At 52.2% G+C, this 23,644-nt stretch overlaps 3 protein-coding genes and 1 pseudogene across 8 annotated transcripts; 2 read left to right on the top strand and 2 right to left on the bottom strand.

Moving 5' to 3' along the window:
* Nucleotides 1-33: 33 nt before the first annotated feature.
* Nucleotides 34-15,935, top strand: TMEM143 (transmembrane protein 143). 5 transcript variants are annotated; one of them, XM_090047697.1, is made up of 8 exons: nt 34-506; nt 10,639-10,834; nt 11,146-11,253; nt 11,906-12,100; nt 12,560-12,690; nt 13,284-13,563; nt 14,026-14,215; nt 14,629-15,935. In XM_090047697.1, the coding sequence occupies exons 2-8, from the start codon at nt 10,640-10,642 to the stop codon at nt 14,808-14,810; spliced, it is 1,281 nt and encodes a 426-aa protein (XP_089903823.1). In that variant the 5' UTR covers nt 34-506; nt 10,639; the 3' UTR covers nt 14,811-15,935. The 5 variants fall into 5 exon arrangements, with proteins under 5 accessions (XP_089903823.1, XP_089903822.1, XP_089903820.1 ...); XM_090047696.1 differs by lacking the exon at nt 34-506 and adding an exon at nt 9,667-9,740; XM_090047694.1 differs by lacking the exon at nt 34-506 and adding an exon at nt 9,748-10,304.
* SYNGR4 (synaptogyrin 4) lies at nt 1,107-8,165 on the bottom strand. The gene is made up of 4 exons (XM_090047699.1): nt 7,741-8,165; nt 5,328-5,565; nt 4,056-4,192; nt 1,107-1,427 (listed from the first exon to the last, which is right to left on the bottom strand). Exons 1-4 carry the CDS (start codon nt 7,834-7,836, stop codon nt 1,197-1,199), a joined length of 702 nt encoding a protein of 233 aa, XP_089903825.1. The 5' UTR covers nt 7,837-8,165; the 3' UTR covers nt 1,107-1,196.
* A 249-nt stretch (nt 15,936-16,184) lies between the features above and the next one.
* Nucleotides 16,185-23,310, bottom strand: EMP3 (epithelial membrane protein 3 (MAM blood group)). Of its 2 annotated transcripts, none has more exons than XM_090047701.1 (5): nt 23,168-23,310; nt 18,453-18,538; nt 18,100-18,202; nt 17,429-17,569; nt 16,185-17,198 (listed from the first exon to the last, which is right to left on the bottom strand). In XM_090047701.1, exons 1-5 carry the CDS (start codon nt 23,190-23,192, stop codon nt 17,029-17,031), a joined length of 525 nt encoding a protein of 174 aa, XP_089903827.1. In that variant the 5' UTR covers nt 23,193-23,310; the 3' UTR covers nt 16,185-17,028. The 2 variants fall into 2 exon arrangements, with proteins under 2 accessions (XP_089903827.1, XP_089903828.1); XM_090047702.1 differs by lacking the exon at nt 23,168-23,310 and adding an exon at nt 21,067-21,180.
* On the top strand, nt 22,488-22,642 carry LOC149863763 (U2 spliceosomal RNA; annotated as a pseudogene).
* Nucleotides 23,311-23,644: the final 334 nt, after the last annotated feature.

Below are 23,644 nucleotides of genomic sequence, written 5' to 3' on the forward strand. Positions count from 1 at the left end.
GCATGCTAAAGAGCTGTTTTATACCATGGAAGATTTTAGACATTAACTATGTTTTGATGGAATTTTTTAAATGGAAAATTGGCCTGATTCAAGAAGTCTTCTGTGAAAAATGTCATTTTCCAGGGAAAATCCAAATTGTTTTTGTTTTTCATTCAAAAAATGAATGCACAAAACCTGAAATGTTTTGATCTGGAATCCACTTACATAGTGCTTCCTGGGCCCCATTTGCCTGTGTGAGCTGGGCTCCCTAGAGGCACATCATATTCCCTTATGCACTGCAAGAAACCAAGATGCATTGTGACAAAGCATAACCAAGACCCAAAGAAGAGAATAGGAGCATGAGACTCTGTAGCAGCATTTCAAATATGAAATAATTTGTGTGGGTTTTTTTGTATTTTTCAAAATGAAGAGCTGAACTCTTCCATGGAGAACAGAAATTAATTTTTGTCCCTTGTAACCCTGGAATCACAGAGGAAGGCCTGTTGTGGGGATGACAGATACACAAGGTAAGGTCACTTTGTCTGCATCGAGCATGACACATTTAGACTCTACGATCACAGCTTTTGGTTTTGTTCAAAAGAAAAGGGAAGCTTCCAGCCCTCAGGGTTGCGAGGAGAAACTTTGTGTGATCTGAATGTAAGACACAGCGATGCTTAGCTGAGTCTGCAGGCAGCTTGATGTGACAGCTCAGAGAGCTTTAATTCTTTGTCCATTAACCTCCTTGAACTGTCAGCTGTTCCTTGCCACAGGTTGTTGTTGATTGTTTTTGCAGAAAGTGTGGGTGCATGAAAGGGAACGCAGAGAAAAGAGCTGAGCTAGGGAGGAGCAGGAAGGAAATGCAAGGAGAGAAATAGCACAGGTCCCAGTGGAGTAGTGCATTCTCCCAGCGACTGATTTTTATCATGAATATAAAGAACCACAACAAATAGTTACTATGTAAAGATAGATTCTGTCTGTTTCCTTGGTGTAAACCTCTCTCTGCCATCAGTGAAGTCGGGGCATGCCCCTTTCCCTGCTGAAAAAATGGGAGCTGTTCCCTCCCCTGGGCATTTGGCAGCCATGCCTGCTGGCTTTCATCTCCTCTCTGCTCCTCTGGGCCTCAAGTCACCCTCCCTCTTGCCTTGTGACTTGAATTAAATCACATTCTGGTTCAGAAAAAAGCCTCTTTATTTACTACAGCAAGAAAAATAATTTCCCTAATTGTCATTGCTGAAACTGAGTCGGTGTGTAGGGGGAGTCTTTGGGTTATGGGGAGGGTCAGTAGGGGGAACCTCAGTGGGGCTGTAATGCTCCCCACTAATGGGAATGGAAGTGGTGGTGACAGAGGAGAGAGTGGTCAGTGCCACAGCTCCCTCATCAAAGGATCGTTGGTAGGGAACAGGTGGCTCAGCCCACAGCTCCTTCAGGGCCCGATAGCCCAGGTACACCTGTATGAGAGAGAGGAGAGACATGTTGGATATGCATGATTTCTGGAAAGCATTTTGTGTATTTCCAGATAGAACAAATGTACTGCAAAATAATGATTGTATAGAATTATAGAAAATGAGGGTTGGAAGGAACCTCAGGAGGTCATCTAGTCTACCCACCTGTTCAAATCGGACCATCCCCAACTATATCATCCCAGTTAAGGCTGTCTAGCCTGGTCTTAAAAACCTCTAAGGAGATTCCATAACTTCTTTGGGTAACGTGTGCCAGTGCTTAACTACCCTTCTGGTGAGAGAGTTTTTCCTTATATCCAACCTAAGCTTCCCTTGTTGCAACTTGAGACCATTGTTCCTTGTTCTGTTCTCTTCCACTGCTGACAACAGTACAGCTCCATCCTCTTTGGAACTCCCCTTCAGGTAGTTGAAGGCTGGTATTAAATGCCCCCTGGGTCTTCTCTTCTGCAGATTAAATATACCCAGTTTCCTCAGCTTCAGACCAGTTTCCTCAGCCAAAAATCATGGGCCCCAGCCTCCTAACCATTTTTGTTGCCCTCTGCTGGATTCTCTCCAACTTGTTCACATTCTTTCTGCAGTGGGGAGCCCAAAACTGGACACAGTACTCCAGATGTGGCCTCACCAGTGCTGAATAGAGGGGAAGAATCACTTCCCTTGATCTTCTGGTAATGCTCCTACCAATGCAGCCCAGTATGTCATTAGCCTTCACAACAAGGGCATGCTGCTGGCTCATATTCAGCTTATTGTCTGGTGCAACCCCCAGGTCCTTTTCTGCAGAGCTGCTGCATAGCTAATCGGTCCCCCACCTGTACCAGCACATGGGGTTCTTCTGTCCTAAGTGCAGGACTTTGCACTTGTCCTTGTTGAACCTCATGAGATTTCTTTTGGTCCAATCCTCTAGTTTGTCGAGGTTTCTCTGAATCCTAGCCCTACCCTCCAGCATATCTATTACTCCTCACAGCTTGGTGTCATCTGCAAGCTTGCTGAGGGTATGTTCTATCCCATCTTCTAGGCTTTTGATGATGAGTCCATGTCCATGCTCATGTACTGCCCAAGGTTTTGAGGATGTCCCCCATGGTTCTTGGTGATGTAGCAAGCTGAGTTGCTCTATGATTTTTTCCCTAGGAAATTAAAAAAAAACTTGTCTGTCCTTTCTGGGCATATGGGGGGGGGGAACTATGGGAAGACACTAGAGGACTATGGGTTTTGGCAGGAGCTAGCTAACATCCATGCTATTAGATGGCTAAACCATGCTTACTTGGGTTATAGCTTATAACCTCTCTCAAGCCAGCACTATCAAATTAAAAACCCTGTTGCAGCTGAGCTAAATTATTTTGTGTGTGAACAGGATTTGATTTGGAGACATGCTCAAGTAATAAATGAAGTTAACTTTGCAGTGAATACAAAGCCAGAGAATGGCCTCTACAGCTAGCTCCCCAGGCAGTGGAAATCCATGGAGCTCTGGTGACCTCAGTGGAGTGATGCTGAATTGGCACCAGCTGGGGAACTGGCCCAGGCTTTAGAAAATGGTCAGATTTTACTGACTCACCCTTTCCTATGGCTCCTGAGCATTTCTCTGGTTCCCAGATGTAGCATAACTCTATGGATGGCTAAGCCCTGACTCATTCATCTGGGCTGTGCCAGGGCTAAACGAGTGAGCCGGAGAAGGGCTGTCACCCTTGTGTGAGAAGGTATTTCCTAGTAGAGTCAGGGACTGTTCTGACCTTCTGCAGCACATGGGCCAGAGGACTGCCCCGAATGAGATTTTGCCTGAGCTAAAAGCAGGGGTTCTTGAAAAACCTCCATTGCAAGCAACTAGATCTGCAGCTCTCTGTGGAAAGTGTGAGTCACCCATTTGTGGTGAGTGAACAGATGGTCTGTTTTGTGGCCTGATCCCAGAAGGGCCCAACAGCAGAACTCCCTGTGAAGTCAACAGTTTCAGAGGTGTTTCAGGATTCAAGGCAAAAGTGAATAAGGTCTGAGCCCTTTGCCCTGTCTTTGTGTAAGCACCTTGTAAACTCCTGTGCCTATTTCACAAGGTCTCTCCTTTGGTGCATGATCAGAAACTGTCCAAAGATACTGGGATCCATTACAGCAGAATGTGAAAGGAGGAGCTTAGTCTGAGAGGTTGTTGGGTCAGGGTGGGAAGTCAGCTGTGGTCAGTATCCAGGTGGACAAGTGAATTGAACACGGATTCTGTCAGCAAAAGAACAAGGAACTCTTGGTTTAAAATCATAGTTCTGTACCTAAAATGCCTCACATGCCTCAGTTTCCCCAAATACCTGCTCGTGTGTGTTAAAAGGGTTAACTGCTTTAGAAATGTAAAGTGATGCCTTCCTTTTAAATTGTTAGAAGGATAAGCCCTTACTGTAAATGAAACAATCAAGCAGGGAGATCCCAGAAATGCTCCCAGCCCACTATACTTTCTCAACTAGAGCTCAGTTTCCTGGGAAGGGCTTGGTTAGAACTAGGAAATGACCCCTTGCTCTCTCTCTGGCAATGAGGTACACCTGGCATGAGGCAATGCAGTGGAAGTTTAACTGCAATTGCCAAATCAAGTGGTTTGTTTTTTTCTGAAAGGACTGGAGCTAAGAGAAAGTGTGGAAAATTTCTTACCCAGCATGGGATGGAGAAGAAAGCAAAAGAGATGCTAGTACGGGCGGAGCTGCTTCCCACCAGGTAGTGATGAACAGACTTGTTCCACTGATTGGCCAAGAAAGAGAAGGCGACAAACCATACGCAGGACCAGATGACTAGAAGGGTGGGGAGAGGAACGTGAGGAGGCAATTCAAACAGGAGTAGGAAGGTCATGAGGTGAGAGCAGAGCTGTATTGCACAGGTCAAACCTCCTCAAAGCAAGTAACTGAGGCAATGGAACTTGGCTGGGAAGGATAAAATAGCAGAAAAATATTGCAGCAGTGGTAAGGATATAAACCAAAGGAGCAGCACACATGGCAGGAGCTCCTACTCCAAGGGGTGAACCAATTGCCTGAGGAGTTTGGGTAGTATAGCTTTCAAAGTGCAGCAAAAATGCAAGAAGCACCACTTGTCTGTTTTTATTGGTCCAAATTTATAGCTGGGAAAGATGTTAGATAAGCTTTTGGGTACAATATGCCTTCCTTCAGGTTACCCAAAAGCCTGTCTAACATATAACAGCTTTCCCAACTACAAAGTTGCCCCAGTACAACATATCATCAGGAAACTCATGCACCTCACAGGGACTGGGGTGGATTTTTTTCTCTGGTGGACATCTCTGGACAATTGGCACAATGTGTAAAGAGGTGCTTTGCCTTCTGGGTGTCTTCAACTGAACCTGAGAGGGAGAGAAGACACCAGACGGATTAATGGTCCGATCCAGTGTGGAAGGGACATTTGATGAAATGGGCTAGCAGGGTGGCCTACCATGACAACATACTAGCCTAGATGGATCATTAGACTAATCAGAGGAGCCAGGGATATGACTAAATGAACCACCTGTCTGATCTGGAGCAGTGGGGCAACTGGCAGGGGTAGCTCTTCACTGAGAATGCTTGGCAACCTGTGGATTCATTGTATTATTGGCAGAGGATCTGTTCAGGGTAGGCAAAAAGTGGGACAGCAGATGAGATGTCTCAATGCCAAGATTTCCAGCCCTCTGGCTCTGGCCAAGATGAATGGGCATGAAAATCTATGAGCATAGCTGTTTTTAAGGATAAACAGCTAGGCCATTTTTCAGAGCTACACTTGGTCAAGTTAGTGCCAATCACCCAGGTGGGAGCAGGGGGCTCATGACTTAGGTCTACCTCAGATCCCTCCATGAGGGAAGAGGGATGGGTCATACTGCAGGGCTGGGCAGTGGTACCATTCTGTCAAGGGAGAGGAATTTGGATTGGTAGGGAGGTTACTCACTGGAGAAGATCACGTCCAGGATCAGGATGGCGGATTTGACCCTGTGACTAATGCTGACAATGTCAAAAGCATCGAGGCCAAGGAACAAGAAGGACTGCAGGAATGCCAGGACCCCAGCCACAATGGCATAGCTGCAGGCTGCCCCATTGTCGTTCAGCACGCAGCGCAGCTGGGACGAAGCTGTCAGGTTCTCATAGCCATCAGTCATCAGGGAAGCAAAGATAATCAGAGAAAAGAGCTGTGACAGTAGAGGTCAAAATTGTTAATGATGTTTAGGCAATGCCAATTATGCACAGCTGAGGCATGAGCTGATTAAAATGGCTGCCTTGCCAGCTCCTCTGCTCGCCTGTAAGATCTCTGGGACAACTCTGTACTGCACTCAACACAATGGGGCCCCAACTCTTAGGAGGGTATTTCAGTAACTTGCCTGATTAATTTCATAGGGCATGTCCAGATGTACATGGATGTTTGGTTCCCTGGGGACAAATAGTGGCGGTATACCTTGTGCTGCTGCTACTTGTCTCCAGGGAACACCCATGCCACACATGTTTTGGCGCACAGCTAATTACCTGGGGTAGGGTAGGGTAGGGTAGGGGAGGCTTGGGCCAGCTGACCCCAGGAGTCTTACCTGAGGTCTTCCAGGGGCTACAGCTGTATCAATTCTGCTGAGTGGAACCTGGCCTACAGCAGAGCACAGCTCCAGCTGGCCCAGCTCTGCTTTTCAGCAGCACATGCTGGCTGAGTGTGTGTTGTTCTGTTCCCCAACACGCCCCCCCCCCCCCACACACACAGGTTTTTTGGGGGTTTTTTTGACCCCTGGGCATCCAGGGGTCAAAAATATTGTGGAAAAAACCCCGGGTTCAGTTCACACTCAGTCAGCACAACCTTGCCGCATGGAAAACACCAGACTGAGTGGTATTGCCACACACTGCACAACTGTGCCCACAACTGTGCTTGTGTAGATGCACCCATAAGGTGCAGAGTACTCAATCTGTCTGGGGCAGAGACTGCTTTGTTCCCAGATGTAGCATAACTTTTGAAAAGTGTTAACGAGCACCCCATTTTGGACAAGCACAGAACATAAAAGCAGCCTTCAGCATAAGTTCAGAGTGAGACCTGAATTCATGCCTCTGGAAACTGTTACAAAATACCTTATCTGATCAGCCACAGCCACCTGATAAACGGTAATAATCAACTCTGATTTACTTCAGCTTACTCAGGCCATGTATGAGGCCAAAAGACTGTTCCCTGGGCAGGAAAATCTGTTTCCTCTATAAATCAGGTACCCTTGGGGTACCTGCACTCTGTAGCAGTAAAGACCAGGCCATGCTATCATGAATGAGAGTTTAGGGCAGCAGACTGGAAAACGGTAGGTTTAAGATTAGTTCCAGGCTCTGGGAGACTTAGGGCAAGCTGGTATGTATAGCTAACCTGGAAGATGAGGATAATGATCCTGTCTTGTCTGTTTAAAGACTGAGAAACAGTTCCCACCTCCCAAAAGCTTTGCAGCGTGTTTTAAGGCCTCAAGGCCCTTTTGTGGTACAAACAATGAATGATGATAATAATAATTTCCAGCCCTGAGTACTTGCAGTGATATTTGCATCACTGGGAGTGAGAAAAGATTAATGAGGCTGGGGGAATAAATTGCTAGCTGATAAATCAATGGGGAAAAAAAATGTAATTATGGCAACAGGTGGGCTGGGCTGCCTTGGATGAAATATGGAGAGACCAGATGCTCTGCCCTGAGCTTGAACCAAACTCTGAACAGGTTCATTACTCTGTAGTATTTATATTCTCTGGCGCCTTGTTTCCTACAGAACAGGAAAGCAAGGGCGGGGGGTGTAATTTGTTCATACATGTCCTGTGAATAGAGGACATCACTTTGTCAGCTCTCCAGGGCTCTATCTGAGCATGTACAGTGCCCAGCACAAAGTGGCTAAACCTTTACTGGGGGTTTTGGTCCTTATTGTCAGGTCAATGTTTATGTTTTTTGCTTATATCACACACTTTTTATCAGCACTAGTTTTCCTCCATCTAGTGCTAGTACCAAGGTGGCCTCTGCCTATGTAATGCAGATGACTTAGAGCAGGTGTAGCCAACCTGTTCCATGTGTGTCACAAGTGGCACAGGCAGCTTCTGTGTGTTGGACATGGTAGATCAGGGAGGGGACAAGCAGCATAGCAGCAGATAGGGCATGGAAAAGAAAGCAGAGCAGCAGACTGGGCATGGGACAGGGAGTAGGAAACAGATCAGCCTAGGGCAGGGGCAGAAAGCATAGCAGTAGGTGAGGCAGGGGAAAGGAATCAAAGTGGCACTCAGGGAGGGCATGAGGCTTAATTTGTGACATGCCTGCCAAAAAGGTTGGCCCCACTGACTTAGGAGTAAGTGGCTTATTTCTCTTGGTTTCTCTCACCCCAGCAAGTATCCTAGCAATGGCCTGAGGTTTTTTCAGGAACTGGACCACATTGTTCTCCAAAAGATTCTGCAGAAAGGAGCCCCCTTGCTTCATCCTGCTGTTGTCCTTTTACCACGTCCCCAGGGGAAAACAGAGACTTTAGAGTGCTTGAGGGAAGGAAAGAAACAGGCAAGAAATTAGAAGCAGTCAGGTCTGGACAGAGGCTGAGGTTTGGCAAGGCAGCCATGCGAGGCATGCTGCAAGCCTACTTAAAGGGAACAGGGCTCAGAACAGAGAGGCTGGTTTTCAGAGGAGTGCATCCAGTTGCCTGGTGTTACCATAAGGTGTGCTTCGGTCCCCCTGCTCAACTCTATCCTACAGAGGGCTCATTGCTGAAACCCACTCCCCATCTTACCAGCCCCACTTCCCCTAAGGCAGAGCAGGTTGCCACCTTAGAGACTTACTGGTTCAGAGAAGCAAAAGTTTTCAAAGGTGACAACCTCCTTTGCCAGATGGTCCATTCATGATAGGCTGCTTTGTCAGATTGTATCTACAAAAGCTCATTATTGCCAGCGCTCAAGATTTACGGTGTTGTTCTGAAAGCCTATGCTTTGGGAATATGAAAAACTTAGCTTTTTCTTTTTTATAGATCTATATTTATATTTAAAAAAAGCTAAGTTTTTCACATTCCTGAAGCACAGACTTTAAGATCAATGCCAAAAATCACAAGAGTTGTCAACACTGAAACTTATGCTTTTCCAGTTAGTCTCCAAGATGTCACCCTGCCTTGCCTTATGCCTGACATCAGACGAACACTGCTAACTACTTTTCCTCAGTTCACTGGGAAGGAGTTAATGTAATCCTGGCTTTCCCCTCACCCACATCTGAATAACCCTGCCGTGGATTTGATACTACGCAGACTCTAGGCCTTCACATCCAGGCGTTACTGCAGTGGAGTTAATACGACATGAATTTCACCCTCCAGGAAGGGTATCCCTGATTCCTGTGACTGGTTGCAGGCAGGGAACTGTGACTATGTTAAGGTTCATGTGCAGAAAAAGATAGTTGACTGTGTTAGTCTGAAGTCTAGTCTGAAGATTTGCACTTCATAGACTGATTACATCAGAGATGTACAGCATAAGCTTTTGTGAACCTCAGCTTACTTCGGAGTCTCAGGCTCATGAAAGCTTAGACTGAGGTTCATGTGACCATCTCAGCTTGGCTAGCTCTGATAGCAGTAGAAAGGGGGCACTTTCCTCAGACCTCTCCCACCATCATTAGTGGGGCTGATGTGACTAGTTCAATCCCAGGACAATTCTCTGACACTGAAGGGGCATTTGGCATGACTTCCTCATCTCCTAGCACTGACACTAGGGGGACTGACGTGACCCCAACTGAGCCTTTTGATCCCTCATGACCATAAAGGGCTCAGCACAACCATAAAAAGCCAGCACAACTCCAGCTGTGCTTCCTCCTCACACTCTCTCCAGAGGGCCCCTGGAGGAGGTTTAATTGGAGCTCAGGAAGGCTTCTGGTCCTCACCCTCCCGTATTCCCCTTCATAGACCAGCTCCCTCCTCACCTCCCTTTAACCCCCGCTCAGTCTCTCCTCAGCTCCCTTTTCCCTTCACGAGCGCGCCACACCCCCACATCCCAGATGGGAGGGGGAAGCGAGGACAGAGAGAGTGAGAAGCTCGACGCCTGATTCGCTAGGGTCAGGCCACGCCCACGCGACGGTTAGCTTAGCCTGTCGCCAGGGTGGGGGGAGGGCGGCGGTGCTGGGTGGCAGCGCGCGCAACATTTAAATCAACCGCGCAGGCTGACAAACCACACGGAGTGGGGAGTGGAAGGGGTGGAAAAAAACCCTACTGCTCACGCGCCGCTTGAGCCGGGTGTGCGTTGGAAAGGGTGGGGGTTAGAGCGCGGCGACTGCGCATGTGCAAACTAGAAAGGGAAGGCGGGTGGAAGAGGGTCCTACTGCGCATGCGCAGGTGCTCGACGTCAACAGCTTTGCTTAAGGTTAGGATTTTTTTTACACGGAAGTTTCTTTCAGTTTGGGCCGTTGTAACCCCCGATTCCAGACAGATCTGTCATTTCGTTAAGAAGTCCCACAAGATTGTTATTGATGGGCGTGTCATGCTGAAGAGGCCCACGCTTTGGGGTCCAGAGGCCCATATAATGGCAAGTCTGGATGAGGGCAACACGGAGTGACCTTGACCTTTGCACTGCAGTCAAGCCATCTTTACTGCTCACTCTGGTGCACTCTGACCTCTGCCCTGCTGTCAAGACACTTTGACTGCTGCCATGGTGTGGCTGGTGACCTTTGAACTCTGCACTGCAGCCAGAACAATTTTACCTTTGCCAAGCCATGACCAGTGAACTCTGAGGAAGCCGCATCACAGCCATTAGCTTCCTCCCTTGCTGTTTAGGGGAACGGATTGGATTAATGGTGCCATGGAGAAATCTTAAGTGTCTCCCAAGAGCTGAGGCTTGGGGATGGATGCAGCAAAGAAACATGCTCTTACTGGTGGGGAAAATGGCTACCAAGGGGCAGGGGACCGGATATGGGATCTCTCCCTCTAGGTGACCCTGGGTTCAGTCTGGCCCTGGGGAGGAGGAACTGACTGGCTTGGGGTGCAGGGTTGGGGCAAGGGTCTTTCTCCTTTGAGGAGTGCTAGCCTGGATCTGGCCAGGTCAGGGGCACTGGCTGGTTCAGAAGGTGGGACTAAGACAGGGGCTTTTCCCCTGTAAGAAACTCGATGCCATATGGATGTGCGTATGTATGATTCTTAATGGCAATAGGGCAGTCACTCCAGGAGTGGCCCTGTGGTGGCCACAGAGCAGCCATGGATGTGGGGCTCCCTGTTTCTTTCTACAGGGCATGGCAGCTGACGCTTCTCTTTCTGCCCCTTTGCAGGATGTTGTGCATGGGACGGGCTGCTTTGTGCATGGGTGTACTGGGGCCACCCTCCCGTGGTGTGGCTTCCCTGGCTACCAAGATGGCAGAATACCGAAGGATGAGGAAGCCCACAGAGCCCCAGGGATGGGCAGAGCAATATCAAGAGCGTTTCATCCCTTTCTCGAAGGGGCATCTGGTCAGCACACTGCTTAAGGTATAGATTAATCCAACCTCAGGCTGGGTTTGGAGAACATGCAGGAGGGGCAGTGGAAGCAGAGACTGGCAGGAAACAGGGGAAGGAGTCAGTACAGGGATAGTCCCTTAGGAGTCATGGTGTGCTTCACCCCCAAAACAGCTGCATCTCAGCAAGGGGGTTCTTGTATAAACGTCCTCCCCAACCAGGAGTGGTTGCAATATAGTAGAAGGCCGTTGCACCTGGTAGGGCGTAGAAGTGTATGGAGCTCCAGGGTAGGGCACGTGGCTGAGTTGTATCACACTGAACACCTGTCTGTCCTTATCCCTCAGGAATTCCACTCTACTTCTGATGCTGATCGTGCCTCATTCCTGTCCTTTGTGGCTCGTGTGGACTCCTCTCTGCTGCATCACTACCACTCTGTCATGGGGCATTTGCAGGTAATGTGGCCCTCCCTCCCACATCTTTTCCTTTCCTGGGGGTGCCCCTGGGCACTGGGTGCCTTAGGGAGGTTGGGAATATTAGCCAGGCTGAGTCTGGATTGTGAGATGGACTAAACCCATTGCGCTGCCAGGGGACCATGGCAAGCATGGTAGGGGCTCAGCAGGGTAGCCATGCTTCAGGAAGAGGACTGGGGTTTGGCAGAAGGGGCTGTGCTGCAGGGAGTGGGGTATGGGGCACAGCAGGGGTACTGTGCTTCCAGGAGGGGAATGGGGCCTGGTAAGGCTTGCTTAGCAGCAGATCACTTGCCACATCTTATCCTCTGGCTCTTTCCCTAGGAGCTGGATGTTTGCCCAGTGCTGGCATGGGCCATGTCTCAGCCTTGGAGGCTCCATATTTCCTCCTTTGCTTTCCCTTTCATGCCACGCTTTCCTTTATTTAAGTGTAATGCAGTATCCCTGTGCGGTGTTAACGGTGTCACTGCATACTGTATTGTCACTGTGTGTGGTTAACCGTGTCTGCTCTACTCCAGAGGTGGCTGCATCTTGATGCTGGGGGAGGATCCCTTCCCAGGCATGGTGCCCTGGGACTCTGTGGCTGGGTGTGCTAATGGTTGTTCACCCATGGATATGGCCTTCTCCTCCTGCCCAGGCTCTGTATGACCCCATTAATCCAGACCGGGACACACTGCAGGAATGGTCGTTGACAGATGCCCAGCGCCTGGAGAACGAGCAGCAGGTGTTGGCTGCCCTGGAGCCTATTTTGGAGCAGGCCAACTTCAACAGCCTGTCAGAGGATGCACTGGCCTATGCCCTTGTGGTCCATCATCCTCAGGATGAGGTCCAGGTGTGGCCACCTTTTGGGAGGGGAGCATCAGTCCAGTAACCCCCTGTTGTAATGTGGGGAAAGGGAGCTCTTAGACTTCCCTTATTCCATGTCCCATCCCATCTCAGGGCTCCACCTCAGATCAGCTCCTCTGGTCCCCTCAGCTGTATATTGTAACTGGGGGCAATAGAACTTCTCATGTCCCACCCCAGAGGCAGCTGCATCTCAGTACCAAGTGAGAGGTCCCTGCATAAACAGTCCCTACACCCCGCCCCAGAAGAGCTGCATCTCAGCACTGGGCAAGGGGTCCATTCAGAAACAGCTCCCCAGTGCACTTTAACCTGTAAGTGGCTCCATCTTAGCATTGGGTGTGTGGTCCCTGTATAACCAGCCCCTACATCACACCCCAGCAGCAACCCCAGGTCTCACTGTGTTAGCAGGCAATGGTCTGGAGTTGCAGGTTCTGTTTTGCTTCCCCAGGTGTTGGTAAACCTGGACCAGTATGAATACATCCGGTTCTGGGCCCTCGGTCAGCGCATTGGGCCTCTTCCAGTGAAATCCACCCTGCGGACCCAGCAAGGATTTTTTGGCACAGCCCCCCTCATGCCAAGGCAAGGAAACCTCGGTCTTCTCTGTCTTCTCTTCCTGGTCCATCTGTGACCATTACCTTATCAGGCCAGAACACCAGAGGACAGAGCAGCTTGGGCATGAGAGGGTGTTGTGGGACAGGAAGCTTAGTACTGAGCATGGCGACGCTGGGATCTGGGTGCTTTTCTCTTGAGAGGCCATACTACCTACTGGGAACGTTCCATTTAGGCCTGTAGCGTTGGTCACCCTGCTCTTTAACAAAGATGTAGCAAATGCAGTTAACCCCTAACCTGTTCCTGGTGTGAGGTGCTCTGTGGCTGTGGTTTCAGATGACCCAGGACTGGGTAGAGGCAATGCGGAGCCCACATCTTGACCTGGCCACCCTCTGGCTCTGGCACCATCCTCATGCTTTGAGAACCAAGCTAGTGACATGGGACCTGCTCTTTGCCTCCTTTGCCCCCCCCTCCCCATCCCGAAGACAGGTTGCCAGGAAGATGCATCTAGTATAGTGTAAGATGCTCATGACTCTAGGAGCTACAGTTTTGCCCCTTTTTCCTTCTTGGCCCTCCCCCCTCTCCTTGTCCTATTGACAAGCCCCCTCCTCTGTCCTCGGCAGGCGCTATTTCAAGCGGATGGTAGTGGCGGCGCGGCCCAAGAATGCTCACCTTGTGCTGAAGTGCTTTAAGGACATCCCACTGGAGGCACTGGAGCACCTGCTGCCCTTGGTGAAGATCCGCACCTCTATCTTCTACCGGGCTCTACTCAACGCCATGCTGGTGGTCAGCGGGCTGGCCCTTTTTGTCAATGTGGGCATGGTGGTGCTGTCTGACCTCAAGGTCGGCACCACCTTCCTGCTTCTCTGCTTTGCCGCTTTCATGAGCTTCCGTGCCTGGAAGGTATGTCTTGGGGGCAGGCGTGCTGGTTGCTTTGGGAACCGCACAGATCCCACCACCCATGCTGAGGCCTTGATTGCCCTGGGTTCTCTCCGTGGCCCTCCCCTGACCAGTTCAGGGCCTTCACTGTGTTCTGAACTGTACAGAACCTGATGGAATGGAATCGCTGTTGTGCTGGGCACAGCACAAGCTGAGTGGGAGGAGGAGGATAGGCCTTGCCCTGAGGAGCTCATGGTTTCCAGACAGGAGACTCATAATGCAGGGGGAAGAAACTGAGGCACAGATAGGAGAAATGGATTGACAAAGGTCAGCAGCAGAGCTGGGCTAGAACCCAGGAGTCCTCCTCCCTGCTCTAGCCCACTGCATCTCCTCTCCCAGTGCTTGGAGGGAACCCAGGAGTCTGGGCTGCCAGCCTTTCTTTGAGCTGGAGTGAGACCCCAGTTCCTGATTGCCTTTCTCACACAGGTATTTGGGCGGCGCCGCAACGTGCACTCACTGGAGCTGGTGCACATGCTCTACTACCGCAGCACCTCCAACAACTCGGAACTGCTTGGAGCACTAGCTCTGCGGGCACTGGAGGAGCATGCCAAGGAGCTCATCCTGGCAGACAGCTTCCTGCGGCGCCAGTCAGGCCTGCCTCAGCACCGCCCTATAGGTAGGGCCAGCAGGGAGTGCTGTCTCACAGGCAGGGCCCAGGCTGAGTGAGGGCTGGCCAGCAGGGGGCGCTCTCACATTGGCAGGGCCCAGGTTGGACAGGGTCATCTCAGAGGGGGCCCTGTCACAGGGAGGGACCATAGGGTAGAGACTGAGGAATGTTGCTCTTCCTAGGATGGGGGGGAAAGGCCCCCAGGTCTGGGACTGTGTTAGGGGTTCCTAGAGGTAGGTACTCCCAGTGGACTAGGAGATCCTGGGCTAGAAGCAGGGTGGGCAGGAGTGGGGGCTTGGCAGGGCTTCAGAGCTGGGGGTACTTTCTGTGGAGTGAGGGGGGAAAGGGCACTTCAGAGCCCAGAGGTTGGGGGGGCTCAGAGCAGGGGGTGCCCTTGGCTCTGTCTTCTCTTGTCTCTGCAGATGCCCAAACAGTGGCCCGGCTTCAGGAGCAGATCCAGGCATGGCTGCATCTCCATTCAGGGCTGCACATCTCCTTCTGTGCTGAACGTGCCTGCCAACACCTGCAGAGTTTTGAGGGGGCCAGCCCATGCCCCACGGGGGTGCCCAGTCCTAACCCCACTGTGATGTGGGGGTCACACTGACCCCTGGGACTCTACCTGCACTATGGTAGGAGCACCCTTCCCTCCAGGATGCTGCACTAGCACTTATATCTTAGTTGGGGGTGAAAGAGGAGGGCGTGCCCAATCCCACTTGGCCAGGACTGTGCTGGGGATCCCCCCCTTACATGCTTGTTGATTTTTGTTCCCAGTGCATTCTGGGAGTCCTGCCAAGCTCTGTGTATGGTATTGCTCTGCAGCTGCCTGGGGATTTGCTTGCTGCCTCTGGAGCTTTGTCAACCCCAGCCCTCCCTCTGAGCATCCTACAGCCCCTCGTGTAAGTGCTGGGGTCCACAGTGATGAGGGGACACAGAGCTCTTGGGGGCTATGAGGAGAAGGATGAGGTGAGAGAACATACACAGCAGGAGATGCCAGGAGTACCACCACCTTTTGCTTACCAAGGGGAAGGTGCCCAGCCCCCAACCCTGCCTCGCCAGGCCCTGCTCATTTCTTGGAGTTGGGTTAGAGCCCAGGAGTCCTGGCTCCAAGCCTGCCTGGCTCAAGAAACAGGAATTCAGTCCTTCCTGGAGGGTCCCCGCTCTGACAAATGAGTAGCTATGAGTTTGAAGGGCTGTGGCTGTAGCCAAATGGGTCCAGTCACCAGTCTTCTGCTGGGGGTTGCTGGTTGGCCGTCTTCGGCTGGGGGCTGTCAGGGCACAATCCTGTCCAGCAGTGCTGTGCTCAGACCTGCTGGCCTGCCTGTTCCCTGGGCTGGGCCAGTGCCCTGCCTAGCTACTTTGCCCAGTCTTATGCTAAGGAGAGCCCCATGTTATTTCTCTGGCGACCTTCACCCCTTGGTCTGAAAGCACTTTACAAAGGGAGGACAGCAGATTTTATAGATGTGGAAATGAGCCCAGATGGAGCTGCAGCCAGTCTACAGCAGTTGAGCTTCTGGTCCCACTCCCCTCCCTGAAGTGGGCAAGAGCCCAGGACTCCTAGCTCCCTGGTCTGACCCTTAGCCCATGCTTTGCCCCAGAGCTCAGGTCCCTGCCCAGGCTGGTTATGGTTTGCTGTTGCAGTGCAAGGAGCTTCGTTCTGGCATGAATGTCTTAGGGGGTGGGGTGAATTTCTACTGTATTTTCAGCGCAATAAAGATGTTTCTGTCTTTGATCCCTGTTCCCTGCTATTGCCTTGCCCACAAAATGAGCTCTTATGGCAGATCGGGTGTCCCACGCCCAGTGGTGCCACAAAGAGCGAGTGTGATGCCAGAAAGCCAACCACCCTCTCATTGGGCCCCACCTTACCCACAAGCCTGGTGTGGGAAAGTCACACATGGGCAGCTGTATCCCAACCATGAGTCTCACGCCTAGACCTACCCACAAGCCCCTTGGGCCTGTAATGAGCACCATCAAACCTATGGCATTGCCAGATCAGCTCTTTTATTATTCAAATGTATAAAATATATAGTTCAGGTGGGGGAAGTGGGGATGGGGCCAGAGCATGCTGGGACGTAACATTGATGAGGACCTGGAAGGAGCCACCCGTCACCCCCAACCACACGGAAGCCCGGCTGCAGGGGAAGAAAAGGCATTGTCCTCCCATGAGCTCTCTCCCACGTGGGATAAGAAGGTGCTACAGCTAGGAGTCCTCATGTGGACAAAAATCAAAAGACATAAGGGGGCATGGCCTGGCATAGGTCCCCACAGTTTGCAAAGCAAAAGGAAAGAGGTGAAGCTTGGCTAAGGCCCTCCCTTTCCCTTTCCAGGCTAGGCCACGTCAGCGAGGCTGTGGTCATATGTGAAACACCTTAGCTGACAGGCCAAATTGTATGGGGTGGGGCTTGATTAAGTCCCTCTCTCCTTGATTAGATGGTTATATTGCTTTCTGGGTAGAGTATCAGCAGGCTCCTCCCTGTCATGTGGCATGTCTCTGGTGCCACTTCCTTCTTATGTTATGTGGCAAGGTAGGGCCAGGCACCCAAATAGTGAAGGTTGGTGACAGCCATGGACCTTGGTGAAGGGGCAGCGTCCTGACATTGGGGTTAGCCCAATCCACCCACAGGGACTCCCCTGACACAGGCAGCGCAGTGGGAATGCCCTGACACTGTGGTATGGTGGTGCCACAAGGTCCCAGGGGTGGGGCAGGGCTGGTGGAGGGAATGAGCCCAGCTTGGCAGTGTCCTGTTGGTGGGCAAGAGGGAGAGGGACTGCCTCATTTCAAGGACTTCCCTCAGGCTCCCGGCATCCCATGCAAGGGGCGTGGGTCACTCCCGCTTCCGGAGGTGGATGTACATGATGCTGCTGATGAGAGACAGGGGGAAGGTGAGCCAAGCCAGCACGAAGCAGTACCCAAATCGCCCACCTGGTGCCCGTTTCTGGTGGAACTCGCTGACGTGGACAGTATAGATCATGGCAGCCGTGAACACGGAGAGACCTATGTCAGTTGGGGGAGTAGAGGGAGCAGGGGATGAGAGCAGCCCAAATCCACAGAGAACCCAGGAGTTCTGGCTCCTAGAAACCCCCCCCCACTTCTAAGAAGTAAACCCCACCCCCCTTCAGGGCTGGGGTAGAACCCAGGCATCTTGGCTCCCAGCCCTCTCCTCCTCCCTGCTGTAGCCCAGCAGGCCCCCACCAACTTCCCCTAGTGCTGAGTTGGGCACTCACAGGCAAAGATCTGGAAGATGCCAGTGGCATAAAAGAGCCCTCCCCGCTCCATGGTGTAGAGCTGGCACATGAAGAGGATGAAGGAGAAGCTAGAGAAGAGCAGGGCCAGGACCATGAGGGCCTGGACAGCCACAAGCCATTCTACAGTCACCGGGAAGAGAAAGATATGGTGTGAGGGACAGTGTGCAGGTGAGATCCATCGTCTCTTGGGTAGGATGCATTGGGGGCTGGTAATGTAGGAATTCCTTGCCCTGCACTGAGATGCAGCCACCCCAGAGGTGGGGGGTGATAGAGATGGAAGATTGGGGCAGTAGTATTTAAAGGGAGTGACCAAGGCCTCTGGGTGTTGAGTCCCATGGTCCATCCATCCGTCTGTCCTTCTCTCCCTCTCACAAAATAGCACAACCTGTCTCTGACTATAAAGGGACCCCCATTGCCCCCACCTCCACCCTACCCTTCCTGCCTGCTGTCCCAGCCCCCTGCCTGACCCCTCCGCTGCCACCGAACAAGCCCAGCAGAATGAGATGCACAAGTTCATAGCCCCTCCTTCTGCCCCACTCCCAGGAACTCTCAGCCAAGATCAACCCACATAGATGCCACCCCTCCATCAGAACTAGCTCATACCGTCCCCCAGGCAACTCCCACCCTGGTGGGAGCAGTCCCAAACTCACCGCTGTTAGACACAGAGGAGCAGACCCAGGTCTGGGTGGTGTTGTTATACAGACAGTCATACCAGAGGTTGACGCTCTCCTCGTCAGGTAGCACCCACCATGACTGTGGGCACAGTGCAAGCATTAGTGGGGTTCCTGGAGGCCTGGATGATGCCCTCCCTCCCCACATGCTTGGGTCCAAACCCCAGCTCTGGGACAAGGATGGAGTCTACACTGGGGCAGGGAGGGCAGGGAGCCAGGACTCCTGGGTTCCACCCTCAGTGTACAGTGATCCACATCACAGCACACTCTCTGCAAGCCTGGATCCCCCCACCCTATCCCTCTGCCCCAGGTAGGGGGAGGATGTGCCTCACCTTGTCCAGGGTGGCAACAAAGAGCAGCACAAGGATGAGGACGTGCAGGGCTGTGACCCCAAAGAGGAGGAAGCTCATGATGATGCCTGATGGGGGGGCAAGGGGGGCAGGGCAGTCAGCATGTGGCAGGGCCAGCCCCAATACCCCCATGACCCCTGCTCCTTTATCCTGTCCCTTAGGTAGGGGTTCAGCATGGCCCCTCCTCCCCCCTTAAGCAGGGCCCCAGCTCTGCTTCCCAGATGCCCCCAGCTCCCTCTCCTGCACCTGGTTCCCTGTTCCCCCCAGCCCCAGACTGTGAGCCCCCCTCCAGGTCCACACAATCCAGCCCTGACCCAAGGAGTGAACCAGGCTGCTGTGACATGGAGAAGGGAGGGACACTCCCAGCTCCTCACCCACCCTTCCCCACTGTCCTGCTCTGCTAATGAGTTCCAGATGTGACTGTCATGTGAGCACAGCCCGTGGGCCTGGTGGTAGTGGAGGCCTCCCGTCTCTACCCTTGCTGCCTTTCCACACAGAGGCCAGGATCATTGCTATTGCCCCCACCTAATCTCCCCCCATTTCCTACTCCACAGCATGACTAAAGCAGGATTAGTTGATCTGAAAGCACAGTTTCCTGCACTGCATAGGGGTGGGGAAAGGAAGGGGACAGGTGGAGAAACTGAGGCACAGGCAGCACTAGGAACTGAACAGGCCCAAGAGGCAGCAGGGAAAAGACTAGGATAAGACCCAGGTGTCCTGACTGCCCACCTCTTCTCCTAGACCTGGGATAGAACTCAGGAGTTGTGGTTCCAGCCCACACTTGCACTCCAGTCCACCAGACTTCACGCTTCTTCTAGACCAGGGGAATCGAACCCATGAGTCTTGGCTCCCATCTAACCTACCAGGCTTCACTCCGCTCCCAAACCTGGTATGGAATCCAGGTGTCCTGACTTTCAGCACGTTCTGCTCTGAGAAAAACTGGCTTGGGGGCAGAAGATAGGGCTGGATGGACCTGTGGGGCTGCCCTGGGGTGGGGTGCTGGGTGGACAGGCCCATCTATTTCACAGTAAATAGGCGCTGGCCATGGGTGGATGGCATTTCTAAATCACCAGGGATTTGGAGGCACATGGGGAAGATCCTCACTTAATACAGAGGGGGGCAGGGAAAAAGAGGCCAAAGCCAGAGATGTAGCTGCCTCTGGGTCAGGGTTTTATTGGGGGCTGTGTTTATAGGGAACCTTTTCCCCCAATGCTGAGATGCATCCACTTCTGGAGTGCAGCACTGCACTTTGTAAAGGGCAAGAGAAGAATTTGAGAACAGAAACTGGACCCAATCCTGCCTCCAGCTGAATCTGCAAGGAGGACTGAAGGACTCCAAGGGGCATTGGCTTGGATTAGACCAGGACACGAAGGTTCTTTCCCCAGTCTCTGCAGAAATAACAGGGGATCTTCAGAGATCAGAGAGGTGGGATATTGTCCAATAGGATAAGGGATCCAGGACACAGTAATCCCTACCACTGCCCAGGGACCAGTACTTGAGATGGGAGGTACCCCCTGTTGGATCTCTCCCCTCAGCAGGATGCCCCCACAACCCCCCTACTATGCTGCCTGCAACCTGGCACCCCTAGCATCCTCTACACACTCCCCAAAGCACAGTGCCCCCCTTCTCAACAGCTTGGCACCTCCAAGCATCCCCTGCTCTTTTCCCTATCCCACAGTGCCTCCTCCCAGCTCCCCCAGCACAGCAGCCTGTGCCCTCCCAGGCACCAGGCCTGAGCCCAGGTCCCTCCCCAGCCCTGTACGGTGAGGAAGCTGCTTGGCGCCTGGCCCTCAGCAGTTTGGCCACAAGACTTTTCCTGCTCCAAACCAAGGCTTCTTTGAAAGGGAAAACAACCAGCCATTGATTCCACAGAGCCGGGCAGGCGGGCTCCAGGATGGGGCAAAAACTGACTCCCTCCAGGGGGGGCTCCAGCCCCATCTACCCAAGGCGGGTGTGGGGGTGCATACTGGCTAGCTGAGGGGGTGGGGATGGGACAGGGACCTGTCCCTTCTACGGGGTGCCCATCTCTGCCTCCTTGGTCTCTGGCCACGTGTATGGTGTCCACATTTTCAGTTGTGCTGCCCAAGGGCTGTAATTGCAGCAGGGAGGGCAGGGTTTGGACAGGGCAGGGATAAGCTGGGGCTGGCTCTCTGAGCTGGGGTGAGAGCAGTGTCTCTGCTGGAGTGGTGTGCTATGCTCTGTGCTGTGGGGTTGGGTCTCTGCAATGGGAGGTGGGGGGTGCTCTCTTTGTGCTGGCACCAGCTGTGGCTTTATGGAGGTACAGATGCCTCCCAGATGGTGTATGAGGGTGGGGGTGATAGCAGCCACCTAGCAGTGGTTTAGGGGGTGTGTGGGGGAGGAGGGGATTTTTCTCTCCCCTTTCCCAAAAGCAGCAGCAGAAGGAAACACCCAGCACCCGCGAGCCCCCTTAGCACCTCCCCCTGTGCAAGTAAAGCCAAACTTTGAGACTTTGCAAAAGCACATTCCTCCCTCCCTGACAGACAGACAGCTATCCCCATACCCACCCAGACTAAAAGACAGGCACCCACCCCACACCAATGGGAACTGCAAGGGGCAGCAGTAGGGAGCAGGGTACCTGGGCAGGTCTGGACACTCCTCTGAGATGCAGGCTGTGTCGCTCCCTCTCTTCCTCTCCCTTCCCCTGTCTCTGCGTCTCTGCCTGAATAAATAGTAACTCCCCCCACACCCCTGGCAGCAGCCCCAGGAGGGAGGGGCCAGATGGGGATGTGGTGTGTCTGCTGGCTGGGGGGCTGGAACATGGGGCCCCATCCCCGAGAGAACACCCTCCCCAGCTGGCACCACATGGAAGGCACTAAGTCCTTGCCTTTGCTGTGTGTCTCCCCACCAGGGAAGGACCCCACCAGCCCTCCACCCTCTGTTCCTCTCAGACCATTGCATTGCAGGCACTGCCAGCCCGGGATTCCCTGGCATTGCAAGCTCCCCACAGATTGGCCCAGATTGGGACCTTGGTTACTTTCCCAATTTTGGGAGAGGAATGAGGTCTGGTGGGTCAGAGCAGGAAGGCTGGCAGCCAGGACTCCTGGGTCCTATCCCAGCTCTAGGACAGAGGTGCCTAGGGATAACAAGCAGGGGGGAGAGCCTGAGATCCATCCCAGGTGTGGGAAGGGAGTGAGTGTCTGGTGTGCTAGAGCAGAGGGGCTGGGGGCCAGGACTTCTGGGTTCTGTTGCAGCTTAAGGGGTAGCAGGGTGTAGTCTTGTGGATTAGCATACCACTAGGAGCTAGGACTCCTGGGATCTCTCCCAGTTCTGGGAAGGGACAGTAATTGGCCACCTACTCAGAAGACAACTGGGTGCTGGTAGTTTAGGACTCCCCCAGACTGAGAATACTTGTCATTGATTGTGGAAGAGCTTTGGAAAAATGGGAAATATTCAGTTGTCTTCCTGCCTAGAGCAGGGGGCTGGACCCAAAGATCTGTGAGGTCTCTTCCAGCCCCTAACAAACTATGAATCTATGAATAGAGAATCTGGACATTATAAATCCTTCAAATAAATTTGCATCCTTTTGGTATATCACTATAGACTGAAATTGTATAGATGTTGGCTGAGGTTGTGGGGGAGGGGTGCACCTCCTCTCTGATTGGCAGAATGAGGCTTGGACCACAACACAGTCCCTGATTGGCTGAATGCTTTGGAACCTTGACTGGGGTAGGTCATTTAGCATTTAATTTGCTGACAAATTTGGAACTTTGACAATCATTATCTAGGGGGATGTAGCTCAATCTGCTGATTGGTTGATGGGGAGGCCAAGTTGGTTGTTCCCTTGGTCTTAAAATAGGACATGTGGTCTTCAAGCCTTGGTTTTATGCTCCCCGGCACCAGCAGGAACCTCCAGGTGATGGCTGGGAGGGAGAGCTGCACTCCCATCTGGGGCTCCTCCCTGCCCTTTGCAGGTTACAAAGCCCACCACTTGGTATACCTGGCAGGGGAAGCAGCGTGACCACGTAGGCGAGGAAAAAAAAACAAAAAAAAAAAAAAAGAGCTCCCCAGGGTAATTGTCTCTGATATGTCCTCCATAGGAGGTCTATATTGAGCGGATTCTTTTTGGTATTGGGTGGTGGAACCGGAGCGTGCTCCATCCACTCCATGCATTGACCTGGTATTGCAGTGCTTCCAGGACCGGTGCAAAAAAACAGGAAAAAAAAAACAAAAACCACTTGGTATATGTATGTGTATGGGGGTTCTCCCTAGAGAAATACACCTTGTCCCTCTTCAGCAGTTGTTTCCGCCAGGGCCTCTGGCTTCCTCTCTATTTTTGACAAGTCTAAAAAGACAGCCCCAACCCTACAGTCTCCCCAGTTCCTCTGGCAAACTCAGGGCACCAGGGTAGGGAGTTGGGGTGGAGCTCACTGGAGGTAGGGAGGGGCTGGTAGCATTTAGTCTCTACATCCTGCTTTGTTCAGAAGCTTATAAAGGAGCCACAGAAAACTGTGAGGGGCCAGGGCAGACCCTGATAAATTTATAGGGAGACAGAGCCAGATGAGGAGACCCTGGGGAATGTGGGGGCAAGAGGAGAATGGACCCTAGGATAGATCCCACTGGGTCACCCCAACTTCACAGTGTAGCCCCAGAATCCTGGCTGCTCCAGGGAGCTCCCCAGAATGTCTGCCTCTTCCACAGACCTCAAACTGCAAAGAGAAAGAGAGCATGGGTCTTACCTGGCAGGGGAACCAGCGTGACCATGTAGGCGAGCTCCACAGGGTAATTGTCTCTGATATGTCCTCCATAGGAGGTCTATATTGTGCAGATTCTTTTTGGTATTGGGTGGTGGAACTGGAGCGTGCTCCATCCACTCCATGCATTGACCTGGTATTGCAGTGCTTCCAAGACCGGTGCAAAAAAAACAGAGAAAAAAAAAAAAAAAAGGTCTTAGCTGTTGAACCCCCAAAGACTCGCTAAGCTCTTAAACTCAGAGCCCCCCCCCCATACACATTTCAGGCTGTCTGAGCAGGTGCCTTTCCAACCAAACTACCCTTCCCACCTTCTACACTTATTCAGCTGCTCCTCAAAACAACCCCTGGAAAAACTTTATCCCAACCCAGTGGTGTGAAGCCAATAGCTGGAGGTTTCACACCATGGCAAAGGAAGGAAACTTCCCATTTTGAATGGAAACCCCATGGTTCATAACGTGACAC

The sequence above is a fragment of the Crocodylus siamensis genome, chromosome 5 (assembly GCF_052110815.1).
Source record: "Crocodylus siamensis isolate JL-2025a chromosome 5, ASM5211081v1, whole genome shotgun sequence".
Lineage (NCBI taxonomy): Eukaryota > Metazoa > Chordata > Crocodylia > Crocodylidae > Crocodylus > Crocodylus siamensis.